The sequence below is a fragment of the Coenobita brevimanus genome, chromosome 98 (assembly GCF_032717465.1).
Source record: "Coenobita brevimanus isolate Jiangsu-jjx chromosome 98, ASM3271746v2, whole genome shotgun sequence".
NCBI classification, from domain to species: Eukaryota; Metazoa; Arthropoda; class Malacostraca; order Decapoda; family Coenobitidae; genus Coenobita; species Coenobita brevimanus.
The window spans coordinates 15,800,024-15,817,670 of record NC_137051.1 but is presented as its reverse complement, the minus strand read 5'-3'; the positions used below and the strand labels follow the sequence as shown (position 1 = coordinate 15,817,670).

The following is a 17,647-nucleotide window of genomic DNA, read 5'->3' as shown; positions in this document are numbered from 1 at the left end:
CAACTCGACTCTAGGAAAATAAGAGGGCAAACAGTAATGCATACGAAAAAAGAGGGAGGTGCAAGCTCGGGGCGACAGGAACATATACAGTCACTACTCATTGTACAATGGGGTTGTCAGGTCATACCTTAACGTATAACAATTTTATCGTAAATCGGGAGATTGAAACACATTATAAAAGGGGGGTTACGTCATCTCAGCTTCCCAAATTCACCTACCCAAGACTGAAAAAAAAATGACAACCCACTTTAATCACTTCCTGTGTCAGTCCAAGTCATCTCCAAGACCAAAACCAACACTATCACACCAATACAGGCGGCATTACTCACATACAGTAAATTGTTGCAACAACACAACAATCACACTTGCATAACATTGGCTTGGTGCTAAACAATGTATAGGCCTACTGTAGCACGAAGCTTGGCTGAGAGGTGACGATAGCAGGGGAGCACATGTAAACGAGTGGAAAAGACAGGGCTTTGAAGGGATGGCGGGACCACAACTGAACCAAACAATGCTCTGCACGCTGGGGCTGCCATCTTGCCTGAGACATGCGACTGTCGCCTTGCGTGTGCCTGGCACTTTGTACGAAATTTTCCAAGGGCAATATTGTTATAGCGCGAAATTCATAGCAAATCGGATTTTGGAGTGGAACTTTTCAGGTATCGTTGTAGCGAATTATTGTATACCGAATCAACGTAACACATGTGGTGACTGTATTCCCACTCTCACTTCTGGGCAAGCACTGACGTGCTGAGTGTTTCACCACCTCCTGCCAACACCAGAGGAGTTGTCAGTTACTTCTTGCCCAAAAAAATCACTTGGTAGAGGTGGAAACACAAGCAAAGACAGACAACTCTCCAACAGCAATTCTGGGTGTAGGTCCTAAGTCAATTTGCGGTGGGTGTAGGTTTACGATGAAAGAATTAAGTGGTAACATGGGACTGGAATGAATTTGTGTTGTGATGAGGGGTAGACTTAGGTGGTTTGGGCATGTGGAGAGGATGGGGGATGGCAATTGGGTGCAGAAAGTGAGAAGTGTTAACACTGGGGGTATGGCTGCGAGAGGCAGACCGAAAAAGACCCAAGATGAAGTCAATGAACATGACCTAAGGGATAAGGTACTGAATAGGGAGGCTGTTAGAAATCGAGCAGCATGAAGAGCCGCCATTAGGTGACTAAGGCCGATGCATGCAAGCATGTTGGTGCCTTTAAAAACGAAATGAAACAAAATTATTTTAATATAAATAACCCATCTTCACATGGGATGGGGAGGTTCAGCGTGTTGTTCTTTAATCTCTCTCTCTCTCTCTTTCTCTCTCTCTCTCTGGGCATATGAATACAAGAGAAAAGAATTCCCCAGGTACTGTACGATGTCCCATCCTCTGCCATTGTAGCTATGAGGCTTGTGGATGTGGTGGGGCTGTCACATCCCTTCACCAATATCTTAAAAAGGTGAGTTCAAGCCCAAAATTCACCCATTTAGTTGTCTTTTATAGGCTAGTGTTCAAGGAAATACAGTACATGGGTAGTATTCTGTCCCTACTACATCCCCAGTAAAGTCATAACAGCTACCCGTAATAACACACTCCTCTTGCCGTTTCTATCCTTCAATCTATGCCTTCATCTCTAGCTTCCGTTCTGGTTGGTCTACAACTACTGTTGTAGACGGCCACCATTCTTCTCCCAGAGCTATCAGTAGTGGTGTTCCTCAGGGCTCTGTCCTATCATCAACTCCCATCTACTCATCAATGACCTTCTGAGCTCTACATCTAACCCTATCCACTCATAGGCTGATGACTCCACCCTTCACCTTTCCAACCACTTCCTGCAGCATCTATCTCAGCAGTTACTTCAAGAAACAAGGGATGGGGCTATGACACACCTAATGATGGACTTGGTTCACAACTCTGACTGGGGTAAAAGAAATCTTGTCTTTAATGCTCCAAAAACTCAGTTCTTACATTTATCAACCTGTCAAAATCTTCCACAGGAGTACACTCTAATTTTAACAATATGCAACTCAATAATCCAGCTTCATCTTTAAACACACCTGGGGTTTCATTCTCTCGGGATTTATCTTGGAATGATCATGTTACTTCTCTTTACTTGTAAAATCTGTTTCCAAGAGATTAGGTGTGTCAAGTCGACTCTATGCCTTCTTTGCCCTTGCACGGTTGTTGACTTTATGCATGAGTTTTATTCGCCCGTGTAGAGTACAGCTCCAACATGTGGGGATGCTCCCCAAATACAGCTCTTCTTAATAAGGTGAAGTCAAAGGCTTTTCATCTCATTAACTCTCCTGCTCTTACCCATCCAAGTACCCAACGCTGCTTAACTTCGCTGATCGGACGAGAAGTGGTGCATTCAACGTGATATGGCCGTTGGCCACCTCTGTCTCTATTTCCTAGTACCAATGACCTCCAGTCTTTCAAATGCAGTGTATCTAGGCATCTTAAAATGAACAAAGCTTGAATTTAGCTCTCTGCTGTCTTTTGTTTTTGTTTTTTCTTAGAGGGAACAATCTTGCGAGCGTCTGGCCTTTAGTTCCTTCTTCCTTGCAATATCTGGCTATCTATCTACTTATTGCCAGACGCCTTAATCCCGTACGGGGTGGCCACAAAAAAATCGCCTCCACATCGTCCTGTCCCCCACCATTTCACTGCCCTGCTCCCAGCTCACACCCCCTTCTCTCATATGCTTCTCCACTCCATCCCTCCATCTCATCCTCAGCCTCCCCCTCCCTCTCCCCCCCTCCACCTCACTCACATACACTCTCCTCATCAGTCTCTCACCCTCCATCCTCTCCACATGACCAAACCACCTCAGAGTAAGATTACAGTGGTCTCTTGGTTATTGGGCATAAATGGTACCGTGCCTAGTGCATGATAACAAAACTGCATGATATCCCACGGAACCTATGGGATTTATCCAAATTAGTACTGGGCATCCCACTTGTATACCTAAGTTTTCCCTTTTACAACAATTTAGACCCACTAAATACATACCGGTAGTATACATCCTATTATGGTATGTATCAGAAACACACACAGGCAAGGTAAGGTTAATAGAAATGGTGAAAAGAGCACAATAAGAGAGAAACATCCCATACATGGACCTGAGATGGGCTTGAAGTAAGGCATTCTGAGGCTAGGGGATGAAGAGATAGTGGTCTCCACATCCTGGAATTAACTCCTTATGCAGGAACTCATTTTTTAATCCTTCAAAGCCATCAGAAACCACATATTTTGCAACATCACTGTCAGCAGAATCTAGGTCAGGTGCATGAAAACAAAGTATTTTAGCCAAAAAAATGTGCCATAATAAGAGTGCAGGTTTTCATCTAGCATTGATAACGAAAACTGCTACAACTAAGTGCATGATAACCAAGGGATCACTGTACTTCCTAAGTATTTCCTGTATGTCATTCAAAGCAACTGGAAAAGGGTGCAAGTGAAAAACTCTCCTCTTTCAACTTGTGTATAGTTTTGGTGATCCCATCCCCCTAGAACTTGCACTCCAAGCAGACACATACATTCTACTGCAGAGGAACAGGAGGGGATGGGAAAGCTGGAGGGAGGAGGCTGACCTTGGGGCTTCCTCCCCCTCAGATTTGTATCTTTAGTGAGGCCAAGAAGCTGTCCTCTTCATCTTTTCACTTTATGATGTGGGAAACTGGGTGGCAGTGGCAGTGGTGGTGGCAGTGGCAGTGAACATCACAGCAGGTGAATCAAATTATAATACTGTACACTAGCACGATATGTTTTTAAAAGCCTTTTACGACACCAACCTGACCAATTCTAAATGAAATCCATTATGGTAAGGAATTCATACACTGCATTAATTTAAACAAGGATGCTTGGTGTCACCTAGATGACCTGGCACTATGAATTTCATTGCAGTTATCAAATATGTATAACAATTACTAATTGGAAAACATTTCCAAACTATGACTAACAAGCTGGAATAATGAAATGCAAGAACACAAATTAAAATAAAAGGATACTACTGTGGGTTACTAGTAAAGTAGTGTACTGTACTGTACAGTATATCAATATCACAGTTTCAATGCTACACTGATATTCCAAATGTTCCATTATAACACTGGCATGCCATCACTATTTGGGACAATTAAGGGACTTACTGTAAAGTATGTAGTAATGGTGCCATCAGTTTACAAGCATTGTAAATCTGTATACACTGTTATACTATATGAGTTTGAACAATTATAACCCAAGGTGTATTAAACATAACCAGTAAAACATACTAACCTCATTTGCCAGATCTACTTTTCGTCTTCTAACTCGAGGCATCACAGAGTTACGCAGACGTGATGAGACAATATCTCCCTCCTCACGAACCAAATCCTCTATGTCCTCCATTTCTGTATGCTGAAACAAATAAATTACATCACTGCTACAGTAAGAATGATCATAGTCGAAACATTAGCTCTTAAATTAAATACAGTAGCTAATGCATCATTTATACAAAACTTCACTGAGTTAATTTTGAACTTTAAAAAAAATACAGGTACAGTACAGATCAATACCTGCAATATAACTTTTTTTTCCCTACCTCCAGATAATTTTATTCAGCCTAAGAGAGGTTTCAGATAATAAATCTGAGAAGGAGGATGGGACTGGAGTGTATTGATACTGTGATGAGGAGGTGCATATTGAGATAACTGGGGTATGTGGAAAGGGTGTGGATTTGAGAAGCATGAACACCAGGGGTAGGGTTGCATGAGGTGGAGCAAAAAAGATCTGGGATGGGGTCATAGAGTGTGACCTCAGGCATAAGAAACTCAACAGGGAAGCTGCAAAAGATCGAACAGTGTGGAGAGCCGCCATTAGGTGACCAAGGCTGACGCATACAAGCATACTGGAACCTTTGTAATGATACGACAGAATAAAGTATGTAGATTTATTACAACCCTGATAGACACCTGACTCTAAAAACTCCTATTTGGTCGTCACTGCTTTGTGAGGCTAAAATGCACTTAAGAACATTAAGGAAATTAATCCACCAGTGAGGAGAAGTAGACTGAGATGATCTGGGCATGTTGAGAGGATGGAGGATGCCAACTGGGTGCAAAAAGTGAGATGTAAAAACGTTGGGATAGGCCTGCAAAAGGTAGACCTAAAAAGACAGGACGAGGTCATAGAGTGTGACCTCAGGGATAGGGGATTGAACAGGGAGGTTGTGAGAGACTGAGCAGCATAAGAAGACACTATCAACTGACCAAGGCTGACACATGCAAGCATGTTGCAGTCTTTATAAACAATAATCATGCCCAGGTAATCTGCCCTGACAGGACAGGTAAAGTGCTCTCCTGTCACCTGGCAGGTTGTAGCAGCTGTGGCTCAGTGGCTTAGAGCACTCTGACCAAAGGGTCTGCGGTTCGAGTCCATCCAAGGGTCATTGGTAGACATCAGGAAGGGCATCCGGTTATAAAGTGCTACATGCTCCAAAACCAAAGTCCTCTACCCAGGGGCAACCCTTTGGCCTTTATCAATAAAAGGGGACATGGAGTAAAACCACACACAAAAAAATAAATAAATAAATAAAATTATACAGTAATATCCCACTTATCCAACATGATAGAGCCAAAGGCATGTCTAGGTTGTGGCAATGTCTGGATAATGAATAATATCCCACTGTTATACCCAGATCTTACTTATACCCAAACTCCAACCTATACCTAACCTAATTGTACAGTACCTCTGCTTACTTTAGCAGTGTTTTCCAGTCATTCAGGCATATTTAGACATCAAAACACACATAAGAATATCCAAAGTAAAGCTAAACACCAAGAAATCCATGTTTAAAAAAAAAAAAAAAATGAAAACCAAACAACATCCTACCTATACATTACTGTATGTACAGTACCCTCTCCTAATTTTGGCATTGTTTTCAGGCCACTCTGCCATATTTAGACATCAAAACACACATAGGAATATCCAAAATAATGCTAAACACCGAGAAAACCATAAAAAAAAAAAAAACACAGAAAACCAAAAAACACCCTACCTACAGTATACACTACTTTATGTACAGTACAGTACCCTTCCTCATTTTGGTAGGTCAATCTGCCATATTTAGACATCAAAACACAAAAGGAATATCCAAAGTAATGCTAAACACCAAGAAAACCATGAAAAAACACTGAAAACCAAAGACACCCTACCTATACACTACTGTATGTAACGTACCCCTCCTAATTCTGGCACTGTTTTTAGGTCAAAAGCCATATTTAGACATCAAAACACACGTAGGATAATCCATATTAATTTTAAACACCAAGGAAACAAAGCATAAACAAGACACATCCACAAAAAACCTCAGGACGGTTGGAAAATTATTTATCTAACACCAGTGATAACTGTTCCCAGGTCACAAAAAAATTCCATGGCCAATTATCTATCTATCTATCTATATACCTAGGCTGCTTCCCCCAAGGAAAGGGAGGTAGCCGAGACAGGACGACTCACTCTCCATTTACTCATCCAATCAAACACATTTATTCGCATCTTAGCCCCAAAGGGGAGAACGGACAGATCCTCACCGCACCACACCGCACAAGGGTCAACTGCACAATGCAATCAGTGACATCCGCAGCAGGGCCCGACAGCAGAACTGGTTTACCCCTGCCACATCATAATACACCCATCCCCTTACCCGCACCTGACCTGACTAGCTGATCAGACCAAATGCGGGAGAATATCCCCTCAAGGCTGCGTCATCACTTATTCATTCACAATTTCTCTCCATTTATTTCTGTCACGCACAGCCACTCTTCCTTGCTCAACAGACATCCCTCTCGCATCCAGCGCTCTCTTCACACAGTCCATCCATCCTATTCGTGGTCTTCCTCTCAGCCTTACACCTCTCACATCAGATCTAGTTATCTTTTTCACCAATCGCTCATTATCCATTCTCTCCATATGCCCAAACCATTGCAACACCCTCTGCTCAACTCTACCAGCCATCTCCCGAACAACTCCAGTTCTCCTTCGCACTTCATCATTTCGCACTCGATCCATACGCGTCACTCCACACATACTCCTCAGACACCTCATCTCCATTACATTCAAACTTTTCCTCTCTGCTACACCCATATTCCATGTTTCAGCCCCATATAATGCAGTCGGTACCACAACACCCTCATACAGCCTTCTCTTTACATCCATTCTAATCTGACGACATTTAAACACTTTTTTCATTCCTCCCAGCACCTTTCCTACTTCATTTACTCTAAACTTCACTTCTGCATCTATTCTTCCATCCACAGCAACATGTGACCCTAGATATTTAAAACACTCTACCTCCTCAAGCAACTCACCATTCAAAACTATATTCATCCCCCTACCATCTATCAACCTCGTACACTTCATCACTTTACTCTTATTCTCATTTACTTTCAATTTCCTCCTTTCACACACCCTTCCAAACTCCTCTACCAACTGTCTCAATCTCTCCTCTGAATCAGTCACCAGTGCGGTATCATCTGCAAACAGCAGCTGCTTCAGATTCCACTCTCCTCCATCAACATTTACCAGACTCAGACCACCTAAAACTCTTGCATTCACCTCCCTTACAACACCATCCATGTAAATATTAAACAACCAAGGCGACATCACACATCCCTGTCGCAGCCCCACTCTCACGGGAAACCAATCACTCACAGCATTTCCCACTCTTACACACGCTCTACTATTTACATAAAAACTTTTCAGCCCTTTTAGTAACCTACCATCAAGTCCATACAGTCTTAAAACAGTCCACAAAGCCTCCCTATCAATTCTATCATACGCTTTCTCTAAATCCATAAATGCCCAAAACACATCCTTGCCTTTCGCTAAATACTTTTCACACACTTGTCTCACAGCAAACACCTGATCAACGCATCCCCTCCCTCTCCTAAAGCCACACTGCTCATCACTAATCACTCCCTCTGTACCCTCTCTAACTCTCAAAATTAACACTCTACCATACACCTTACCTACAACACTCAACAGACTTATACCCCTAAAGCTAGTACATTCATACTTATCACCCTTGCCTTTATACAACGGGACCACACAAGCACTTGCCCAGTCAATTGGCACCATACCTTTCTCAAAGCACACATTCAACAATCTTACTAACCAGTCAACAATAGTCACTCCACCACCCTTCAGGCATTCCACAGCACACCCATCCATACCTGCAGCTTTCCCTGTTTTCATCTCCGTTACTGCTTTCTCCACTTCCTCCTTCGTGATCAAAGAATCATTCAACTCTCCCAACACATTTATTCCTTGCACCCTTCCATCCGCCACAATCTCAGCCACCCTTTCCTCCTCTACATTTAACAATCTTTCAAAATACTCTGCCCATCTCTTCCTTACTGCATCCATCTCAGTTAACATCCTTCCATCCTCTGCTTTTACTCGTTCTTCCTTCCCCGACTCTCCCTTTCGCACCCTTTTCACCTCCTTCCAAAACATTTTCTTATTCTGTTGAAAATTCTCTGTCAGCCGCCTACCCCACCTCTCATCTGCTGCCACTTTAGCATCACGCACAGCCCTTCTCGCTCTATTCCTCTTTTCCTTATACCTTTCATATGACATCTCATCCTTCCTCTGCAGCCACACTTCATATGCACTTCTCTTCTCAGCCACAGCCATACTTACTTCCTCGCACCACCATTCACTTCCTTTTCTTACACCACCACCCACACGTCTCACACCACACACCTCTTCTGCATGCCCCACCACAGCACTCTTAAACAACTGCCATTCCTCCTCCACGCTGCCATTTTCCCGATCTTTCATTGCGTTCCACTCATCTTTCAATTTCTCCTGATACTCTATCTTTTTCTCTCTTTTATCCAACTCACTCACTTTCAAACCTCCCTGCCACACCTAACCCTCCTAGCTCTCACCCATCTCTTACCTACTCTTAACTTTCCCTCCACCAGGTAGTGGTCAGACATACCTCCACCCTCCCCTCTCAGAACTCTCACATCCAACAATCTTCCTATTACATTCCTAGACACAACCACATAGTCCATCAAGGCTCTATCAACAACCCTTCCACCCTCCTGTCTCACCCATGTATACTTATAAATATCTTTCTTCTCAAACAGCGTATTCCCAATCACCATCTCTCGCTCAACACACATCGCTATCATTCGTTCCCCATTTTCATTTCTTTCAGGCACACCATGCATACCAACTACGCCTTCAACTGCTACATTTCCCACTCTAGCATTGAGATCTCCCATCATTACCACATTCACATTCGCTCCAAAACTCTGCAGACACTCATCAACATCATTCCAGAAAGACTCCCTCTCTTCTTCATCCCTTTCACTACCAGGCCCATATGCACTCACAAACACCCACAACTCACGTTCAAATTTCGTTTTCACCCACATCAGTCTTGATGACACCTCCTTCCATTCAATCACACATTGCTGTACTTCCGGACTCACTAACAAGGCCACACCTTCTCTTGCCCTTCCTCTATCAACACCTGACAATCTTCCGTTCACACTTCCAAACATAGACTCACCCTTCCCTTTCATCTTCGTTTCACTCAAAGCTAACACATCCAACTTTCTTCTCACAAACATTCTCCCAATCTCCTCCCTTTTAGCCTCAATCGTACTACATCCACGCACATTCATAGACCCAATCTTCAGGGTACGGGGATAACTCCATCCCCCATCCCTTTCTCTGGCCTGTCTCTTTTTAGGAACTAAAAAACAGAGGAGGGGGTCCCTAGTCCCCTCACCCCGCCCCTTTTAGTCGCCTTTTACGACACGCAGGGAATACGGTGGCAGTATTCTTCCTAACACAACCTGGTCGCAGAGTAGTAGTACCACCCCATAGTGCGGCCAGATTGTGTCCCCCCCGCCACCAGAAATTGGTTAAATAGGTATAAATGGTATACCATCATCTTTGCTGGTGTTTATACTATAAGTTAATAAAAACATAGAAAATTGATGAGTAAATGTACAGAAATACAGTGACAATAAATAGTGTTCAGGAGTAAAACTTACCTTTATATACAGCTATACCTCCATATAAGACATCTCTAGATGTGATACCCCAGCTTAACGATGGGAGTAGAAATACCACCATACCCCGCCTAATGATGGCCAAAACCCAGTTTAACGATGGGTTCTGATTTTTTCTACTTATTTTGATGATATTTTATACTAAAATTGTGTGTTTAGGTTCATTTATAAACTGTTTTTAGACTTAGATTAAAGTGTTTTAGCCATAGGTGGGGTGAACATTGTCATTCTAGGGTACAGTTTACTAAGCTTGATTTTTCCAGACTCATATTTGAAGATTTTCAGATTTTATTTGTTGGTTTTAGTGAGTTATTTACAGGTGTTAGTCCTAGGTTAGCTTCTTTTACAGCTGTTAGGCCATTTAGATTGGCTTTAAACTTGTTTTGAGGCTCATTTGGATGGGTTTCAGCCTTGTTTGGGGGGGAAACCCAAGGCTGAAAAATGCAACCCATTACTTTACATTTAAAATCTACCCCAATATATAATACCCCACCTGACGATGGGTTATTACCTGACCAACTGCATCATTAAACCGAGGTATACCTGTAACTTCCCACCATCCTAGTGCACAATTTTGCCAGCATCTTCCAAGAGTTAAACCCATCTAGATGCAGAATTTCATGAGCTTTCTTGTGGTCACTTTGGAATTTCAATATGACCAAGAGTATTCAAATACAGTCATCCCTTAACATCCACATTTTTAACATATGCAGTTTTAAATATCAGCGGGTGGATATAACATAAACGGTTTTAACATCTGCAGGTGGATACAGTACCAGGGCTGGGTTTACTAAAGCGTTTTATTTCACTGAACTCTGCTGACACTGTTCACTGCAAATGTAACATTATCCCAGGCACAGTTCATGGCTGTTATATAACACTCTTCCTTTTGGCCACTTCATTTATTTATGCCATTAATTCATCAGGGGAAACGTTAGGACAGATTGGGAGTACTGTATTTCTTTTCTTCCATGTACCCTCGATGAGCTGGTCTAAACCGGTTTGCTGCCCCCCCCCCTCTCTTTCGTAGTACAGGTAAGTAATATGAAGCAATATGCACCCAAATCACACTGAAATAAGAGAGTGGCTGAAAGTGTTATTTTATATTGTGAATTATCCTATTGTGATAAAATACAAGTCATTTAGTGATACTTTTGCGATAATGCTAAGCACATTTGCTAGCGAACATATTTGCGAATGCAAACTGTGCAGCAATGTTATGAAACGACTCATGACATTATATCAATAAGCTTTACAAAAGTAGGTGGTAATAAAAGTCAGTCATGAAGTCTGATAAAGTTTGTAATGATTTTCCTCACATCGTTACTGTTTCGCTAAAGTCTAATGTAAACACTGGAATATCGTAATAAAATCATAGGAGACTGGCTAGAAATGTTTCATTTTTATTATTATTCCAATTACTGTGATGAGGTAACATGGCTGTAACCCTATTTTGTATGGAAAAAATCTTGTGCTTTGGTGGAAACTTCCACCTCCCTGGGCTCTTTCTAGCATCAGTCAAAACTCACCTTGTGTTCTCTCAAATCGTTCTTTGTGCCTAGAGTGCTTAAGGACATACAGTTTGTTGCAAACTATAGTAGATAGATTGACATTTGTCTGACAAAAATTTTAGCTCTCAAGATTAACAATAAGTGGGTTAACCCGCCCCATCCCGTCGACGTATAGGTACGTTGCAACATTTTGCATTTGCCAGTCCCGACGACGTACTGGTACGTCGTGCAATTGCAAGGTCCCTAATTTGCACAATTTTCAATTTTCGCGTGTGATTTTTCATACATATACACGGGACACCTTCCTCTATTCCTCTACAAGATGCCAAGCAGGGACAGTGCCTTACACCGCATAACCTCCCCCCTCCCCCCCTCACGCCATTGTCTCGGCAATTCACCTGTTACCAGTGACCTGGCCAGTAAAGACATTCAGGGCCAGAATGATTCCCCAATCGATGACAATGTGGAGGACAAAGTTTACATAGCATTAGAGGAAGAAACAGTCAGAAATAATGATCAGGTAATGTGGCAAAAGAAGGTCAGGTATGGTGATGAGTTAGTGAGTGAAACAATGCTTATAATGCCTATATTACTGTTTGAAAACCAATATACTCTCGTACTACATATATATTCGGAACAGTCAGAAATAATGATCAGGTAATGTGGCAAAAGAAGGTCAGGTATGGTGATGAGTTAGTGAGTGAAACAATGCTTATAATGCCTATATTACTGTTTGAAAACCAATATACTCTCGTACTACATATATATTCGTACCAAGTAAATACATAAATACAGTTTAGGAGTGGTGTGAAATAGTTACCCTCCCACAGAACTTGTTTTCTTTGGCGCCAGCCTGTTAGAAAACCCAGTCAGGTAAGGAGGTACTGGTACCTGGATCGAGTATTTTAAACCTCAAGTGAGCGATTTCTCTATGAATTTTCGATGTTTCTCACCAAAAGCGGAGGTTTTAGCCAAAAAAATTTTTTTTCGAAAATATCTCGGGATTGGGGGGTGTCAGAGGTGCGAAATAGCTCAGGACGTGACGGGTTAAAACACGAGTTGAAAATGCACAATTTTTTCCCTATTTCTCCGCAATGAGCACAGTCAGTACGTTGTCATCACAGCCGCTGCAGCCAGAGGGTTAAGGGGGATCCAGGGGTGTTTTTAAGGGGGGCAGCAGATATCCGCGGATTTTTAACATACGTGGGTGTCTCTGTTACCTAACCCCAGTGGATGTTAAGGGAGCACTGTAAATCACAAAAAAAATTAAAAACTCACAAGTCAGTGTCATCAGTGTGAAGAAGGGGAGGGACTGAGGGAGTGAGGAGAGATGGGAGGGAGGGAAAAGCGAGACTGTGGACAGGATTTTCACCCTTCTGTCTTGAGGCAGACGGGTGCTTTTACAATATAATTACCGGTACTCGTAGCTTGTGGTCTGTTAGACGCGTGGTGGCCATTCAGAAACAAAGTTCCGGTGACTGGGCGACTTTGGACGTTCGGTTGAGAGGAGGATGGACATTGTCAACGAACATGTACTTGTGGCATGTGGTTGGTGTTCGATGAATGGTGGCAGTTGGGAAAGACTTAGCCCGGTGGTCAAGCAACTCTGGACATTCAGTGGGAATGTGTACGAATGTTCTGACACCGCCTGTGGGCTACAGTCATATTACTCGAGTGCTAGAGGTTCATTGGGAATGATCGGACCCACGTGCGACTTTGACCATTCGGTACAAGGGCAGACAGATATTTTAGTTGTGGTTGTGGGTTATGGCCTATTTCCTGCTCATGGCTCAAGCCCAGAGGCCACAATACCAAATGTTTGAAGGTGTAGGCTGGCAGGCCAAAGTTCTCATGGACTTTTATGTCCAGATAATTGCAAATAAATTTGGATATGGTTTAATAGAGCAAATGCCCAGTATTCGGATAATGAACAGGTCTGGATACTGTATCAGACTTGTAACTGATTAAACTGATGTCACGAAAATATATATCAGACCTGTAATAGATTAAATCGTAGTCGTAGCAGAGTTGTAGGTAACAGCGAGTAGGTTTTGTGAGAGATAACCTTAGTTCGCTTGTAGTCGATGACGGGAGAAGTTAAAGATGAGTCTGGGGTTGATAGTAGTTTTATTCTCTTCACATGGGAAAGCTCAAGATTAACACTGAGTGTATTACATAAGAGCCTTTATATGCTAGCTAACTGCTCGCAGCCCACCATGCCTCTCTCTGTCTAGACTCCCCTTCTCGCTCTCTCTTCTCCAGCCTCCTAACTCCTTCTGACTTCTTCTCGCTTCTCTCTCGTATAGGAGAGCTTCAGTCACGTGGATTATACAGTTGTCGAATGTTCTAGGAGCCTGTGTGTGTGTGTGTATGTGTGTATGGTAGCTTCCGGTCACACCTTGCTGTCTGGCATTCCTGAAAGAGAATTTTGCCAACACATTTCCTTCAGCCTCTAGCATATGACTTTCATTTAACCTCTAGAATACCTATGTAGGTTTTATGATAGAGTCCTGACAACTGCACATCCAGATATATGAGGGATTACTGTATATACAGTAATCCCTTTAAGACCCAGACACCCCCAAGTCCCGGACATTTTGGGCTCAGGTCCTCGGACACACACACACACACACACACACACACACACACACACACACACACACACACAAAAGATGTGTTCATCCCTACTTTAAATTTGCTGCACGTTGATAAATAGCTGTGCTTTCGTGCATAGTGGAGTGCCCCTGCATCCTCCCCACCCCAGTTCCTGCCTAACTACCGTCGTGACTGTACACTCGCCATGGCTGAGCCAAGTGCTCGTTTTTGTGAATAAACTGCAACACCTCGCCACTAGACCACATGGAAATTTACAGTGTTGTGCAGTGTAAAGAAATTAGAATTCACAGAGCAAAGGATTAAGTGTAGAGTGCAACACTGGCGTGTTGCAACTGGCGTGGCGCAAGTAAGAAAAGAATGTGCGGTGTTTAACAATTATAATTCACAGTGCAAAGGATTAAGTGGATCACAACACTGGATTACTGTATGTGCTTCAAGATCACTTTCACCAATGTCAGAGCCTTAGAGGAGGCAGGTTAATAATCTTCATGACCACCATGGATGTGTCGTAAGTACCCTGTACACTGCTAAATATTTTCCATACTCACTTCTAATTTCTCATTCTCTGGTTCCTTTTCATTTATTTCATAGTTTCTGTCCCTCATTTGTGTGCACAGGGTCTTAAATAGGTTCTGTGCATGTTCAGGAGGTATTTAGGTGGCTTTCAAAGTTACACTGGGTTGGGGTCTATAAGTACCAGTCCAGGGGCAAGAGTGAGGCTGGTTACTCTCATCTTAAATATTAGGACCAACTTGCCTAACCCCGGGCTCCCACACTCCTCATGGGACAAAACAGGATTGGATGATGGATGAATGGATGGATGGATGGACATATATATATATACGTACATGGATGGATGCGTGGATGTGTATATATATATATATATATATATATATATATATATATATATATATCTATCTATTGCCAGACGCCATAATCCCGCAAGGGGTGGCCATTTGACTTTGAGTTAGTTGTTTTACGGGGAGGGGCACTAACCCTCCACCAACCCACTTGTTGACACGTAGGGAACATGTATGGTTTGGTTATATGGTTACCACCCAGCGTTGTAAATGGTTTCCTGGCTTACATGAAACCATTTGGCTTGTCACTCAATGTAATGCCACCTGTAAAGGAAAGAAAAGCAATAAGAAGTGACAGGAAAGATGGGAGAAATAGGAAGAGAGGAGGGCAGGCACAGAAAAAGAATGATAAAGGCTAAGTAGGCAGCACTACATCAAGTGATGTAGTCGCCACCAACTACCACAAATAAATATATATACAGTATATATATATGGTAGAGAGAGAGAGAGAGAGAGAGAGAGATGCTACAGGACCACTGAGAAGACAGCATTCAAGGTCAAGAAAGTGGAAAAGGACCTCATTTTCTTAGGGACATGTAGGGATTATGGCCAAGTGCCTAATTTCATTAGATTTAAATTACATGAAAAACAGGAATACAGTATTTTTTTTGACTTCGTGGAGCATACTGTTGGACCAGTCAGATTAGGTTTACGGGCCAGGTCAGGCCCAAGCACCGGAGGTTGATGATCCCTGCTCTAAACCATCAGGTGTGCTATAATTAATGATGTCCAAAACATGAACGATAACTGCAGGAGTGCAGATTTTCATGCTGCAGTGATAACAAAAATCGCTATAACCAAGCGCGTAATAATCAAGGGATCACTATATATACAGTACAAAGTAAAACCTAGATGTGGCAGACTTCAATAGATTGGAATTCACTTTTATCGGAGTCGAGGAGCTACCAGACTAAATTCTTATATATTAGAAATCCAATAAAGTCAGAAGCAGTCCAGACTGCCTGACCAATTCAGCCATGTTCATTAAAATAACATAAATAAAAAACGTGTATCAGTGTACAGTCACATCAAAAAGTATCGCGCAGGTAGGGTATGATGATATCCGAAATGACCATTACAGCCCACGAATTCTCGGTAAGATTTATTTGTAACAACTTTGCTATACATATAATAACAATACGGACTAGAAAACGTCATAAACAAACCATATATTGCATCCTTGAGAAAGCAAGCTTATCAGCATGGGGAAAAAAAATCATGGTTCAGTTTCCGGTAACCATCGTCTGGTGTCTCAAATTGCTTCACGTCAAGTGAGCACTGATACGTTTTCGTGTGAGTGTACAGGACAGTATTATTATATATATTATTCCATTTGATTATTGTAGTGAATGTATATAGTGGTAAGTCCCGTTATACGACCACTCGATATACGAGAAACCGATGATACAATCTGGGTAAATTAGGGACTATTTTCGATATATGATCTCAAAAATCCAATGATACAACATTCAGTCTGGAACGAGGGGTGAGGATTCTAACTCAGTCATCCCAGCAAATGCATTCACCAACATTTTCTCTCAACCATGGAGAGAAATAGCAAGACTGCTCAGCTGCAGCATTGCCAGACGTGCGATAATTATTGCATATGAGATATTTTGGCACACTTTGCGATATGCGATAGCATGAATGCGATAACTTTTATCTATCTATCTATCTATTGCCAGACGCCTCAATCCCGTTTGGGGTGGCCACAAACAAATCGCCTCCACGTCGTCCTGTCCCCAGCCATTTCACTGCCCTGCTCCCAACTCACACCCCCCTCTCTTATATACCTCTCCACCCCATCCCTCCATCTAATCCTCGGCCTCCCCCTCCCTCTTCCCCCCTCCACCTCACTCACATACACTCTCTTCGTCAGTCTTTCACCCTCCATCCTCTCCACATGGCCAAACCACCTCAGTGTGTTCCTCATAACACTTCCTATCACATCCACATCCACACCACAACGCTCCTTTATATCCTCATTCGTCAGCCTCTCTCTCCATGTGACTCCACAGGCTCCTCTTAAATAACTCATTTCCACTGCTCTCACTCTTGACTTGTGTCCTTCCAACAATGTCCAAGCTTCACTTCCATACGTTAGAGTTGGTATCACAATACTGTCATGTAGTAACTTTTTCACTTCCATGCTCACTTTCCTGTTTCTTATCACTGCTTTCAAAGAACCAGCAACCTTTCTTCCCTGCTGTATCCTTTCAAGCACTTCACCCTCAAAACCTCCATCCTTACTCATCACACTACCCAAGTACTTAAACGTACTCACATTTTCCAATTCCTCACCATCCAACCTCGTTGTACATTCACTGACTTCACCTCTCTCAAAGACCATCACTTTACTCTTCCCTACATTCACCTTTAGATTCCATTTCTTGCACACTCTCCCAAACTCATCCGCCAAGCCTTGCAGCTCCCCTTCGTCTTCACTCAACAACACAGTATCATCTGCAAACAACAGTACAGGGAGTTTCCAAACACTATCCTCTCTCACCGGGCCACTCCAACATCCACTACCCTACCTTGTACCTCTTTTATTACCCCAGCCATAAACAGATTGAACAGCCATGGAGACATGA

The 17,647-nt window shown here is 42.6% G+C and overlaps 1 protein-coding gene across 1 annotated transcript in view; it reads right to left on the bottom strand.

Annotated features, from left to right (window-relative positions):
* The window catches only part of LOC145414201 (threonylcarbamoyladenosine tRNA methylthiotransferase), a 62,034-nt gene extending 55,783 nt beyond the window's left edge, over positions 1 to 6,251 (bottom strand). Inside the window, exons 1-2 of the mRNA XM_080283777.1 lie at positions 6,213 to 6,251; positions 4,272 to 4,391 (exon numbers count right to left, since the gene is read on the bottom strand). Coding sequence (XP_080139903.1) covers positions 4,272 to 4,391; positions 6,213 to 6,251 — 159 coding nt within the window. The remainder of the gene's footprint in view (positions 1 to 4,271; positions 4,392 to 6,212) is intronic.
* Between the last annotated feature and the right edge of the window lie 11,396 nt (positions 6,252 to 17,647).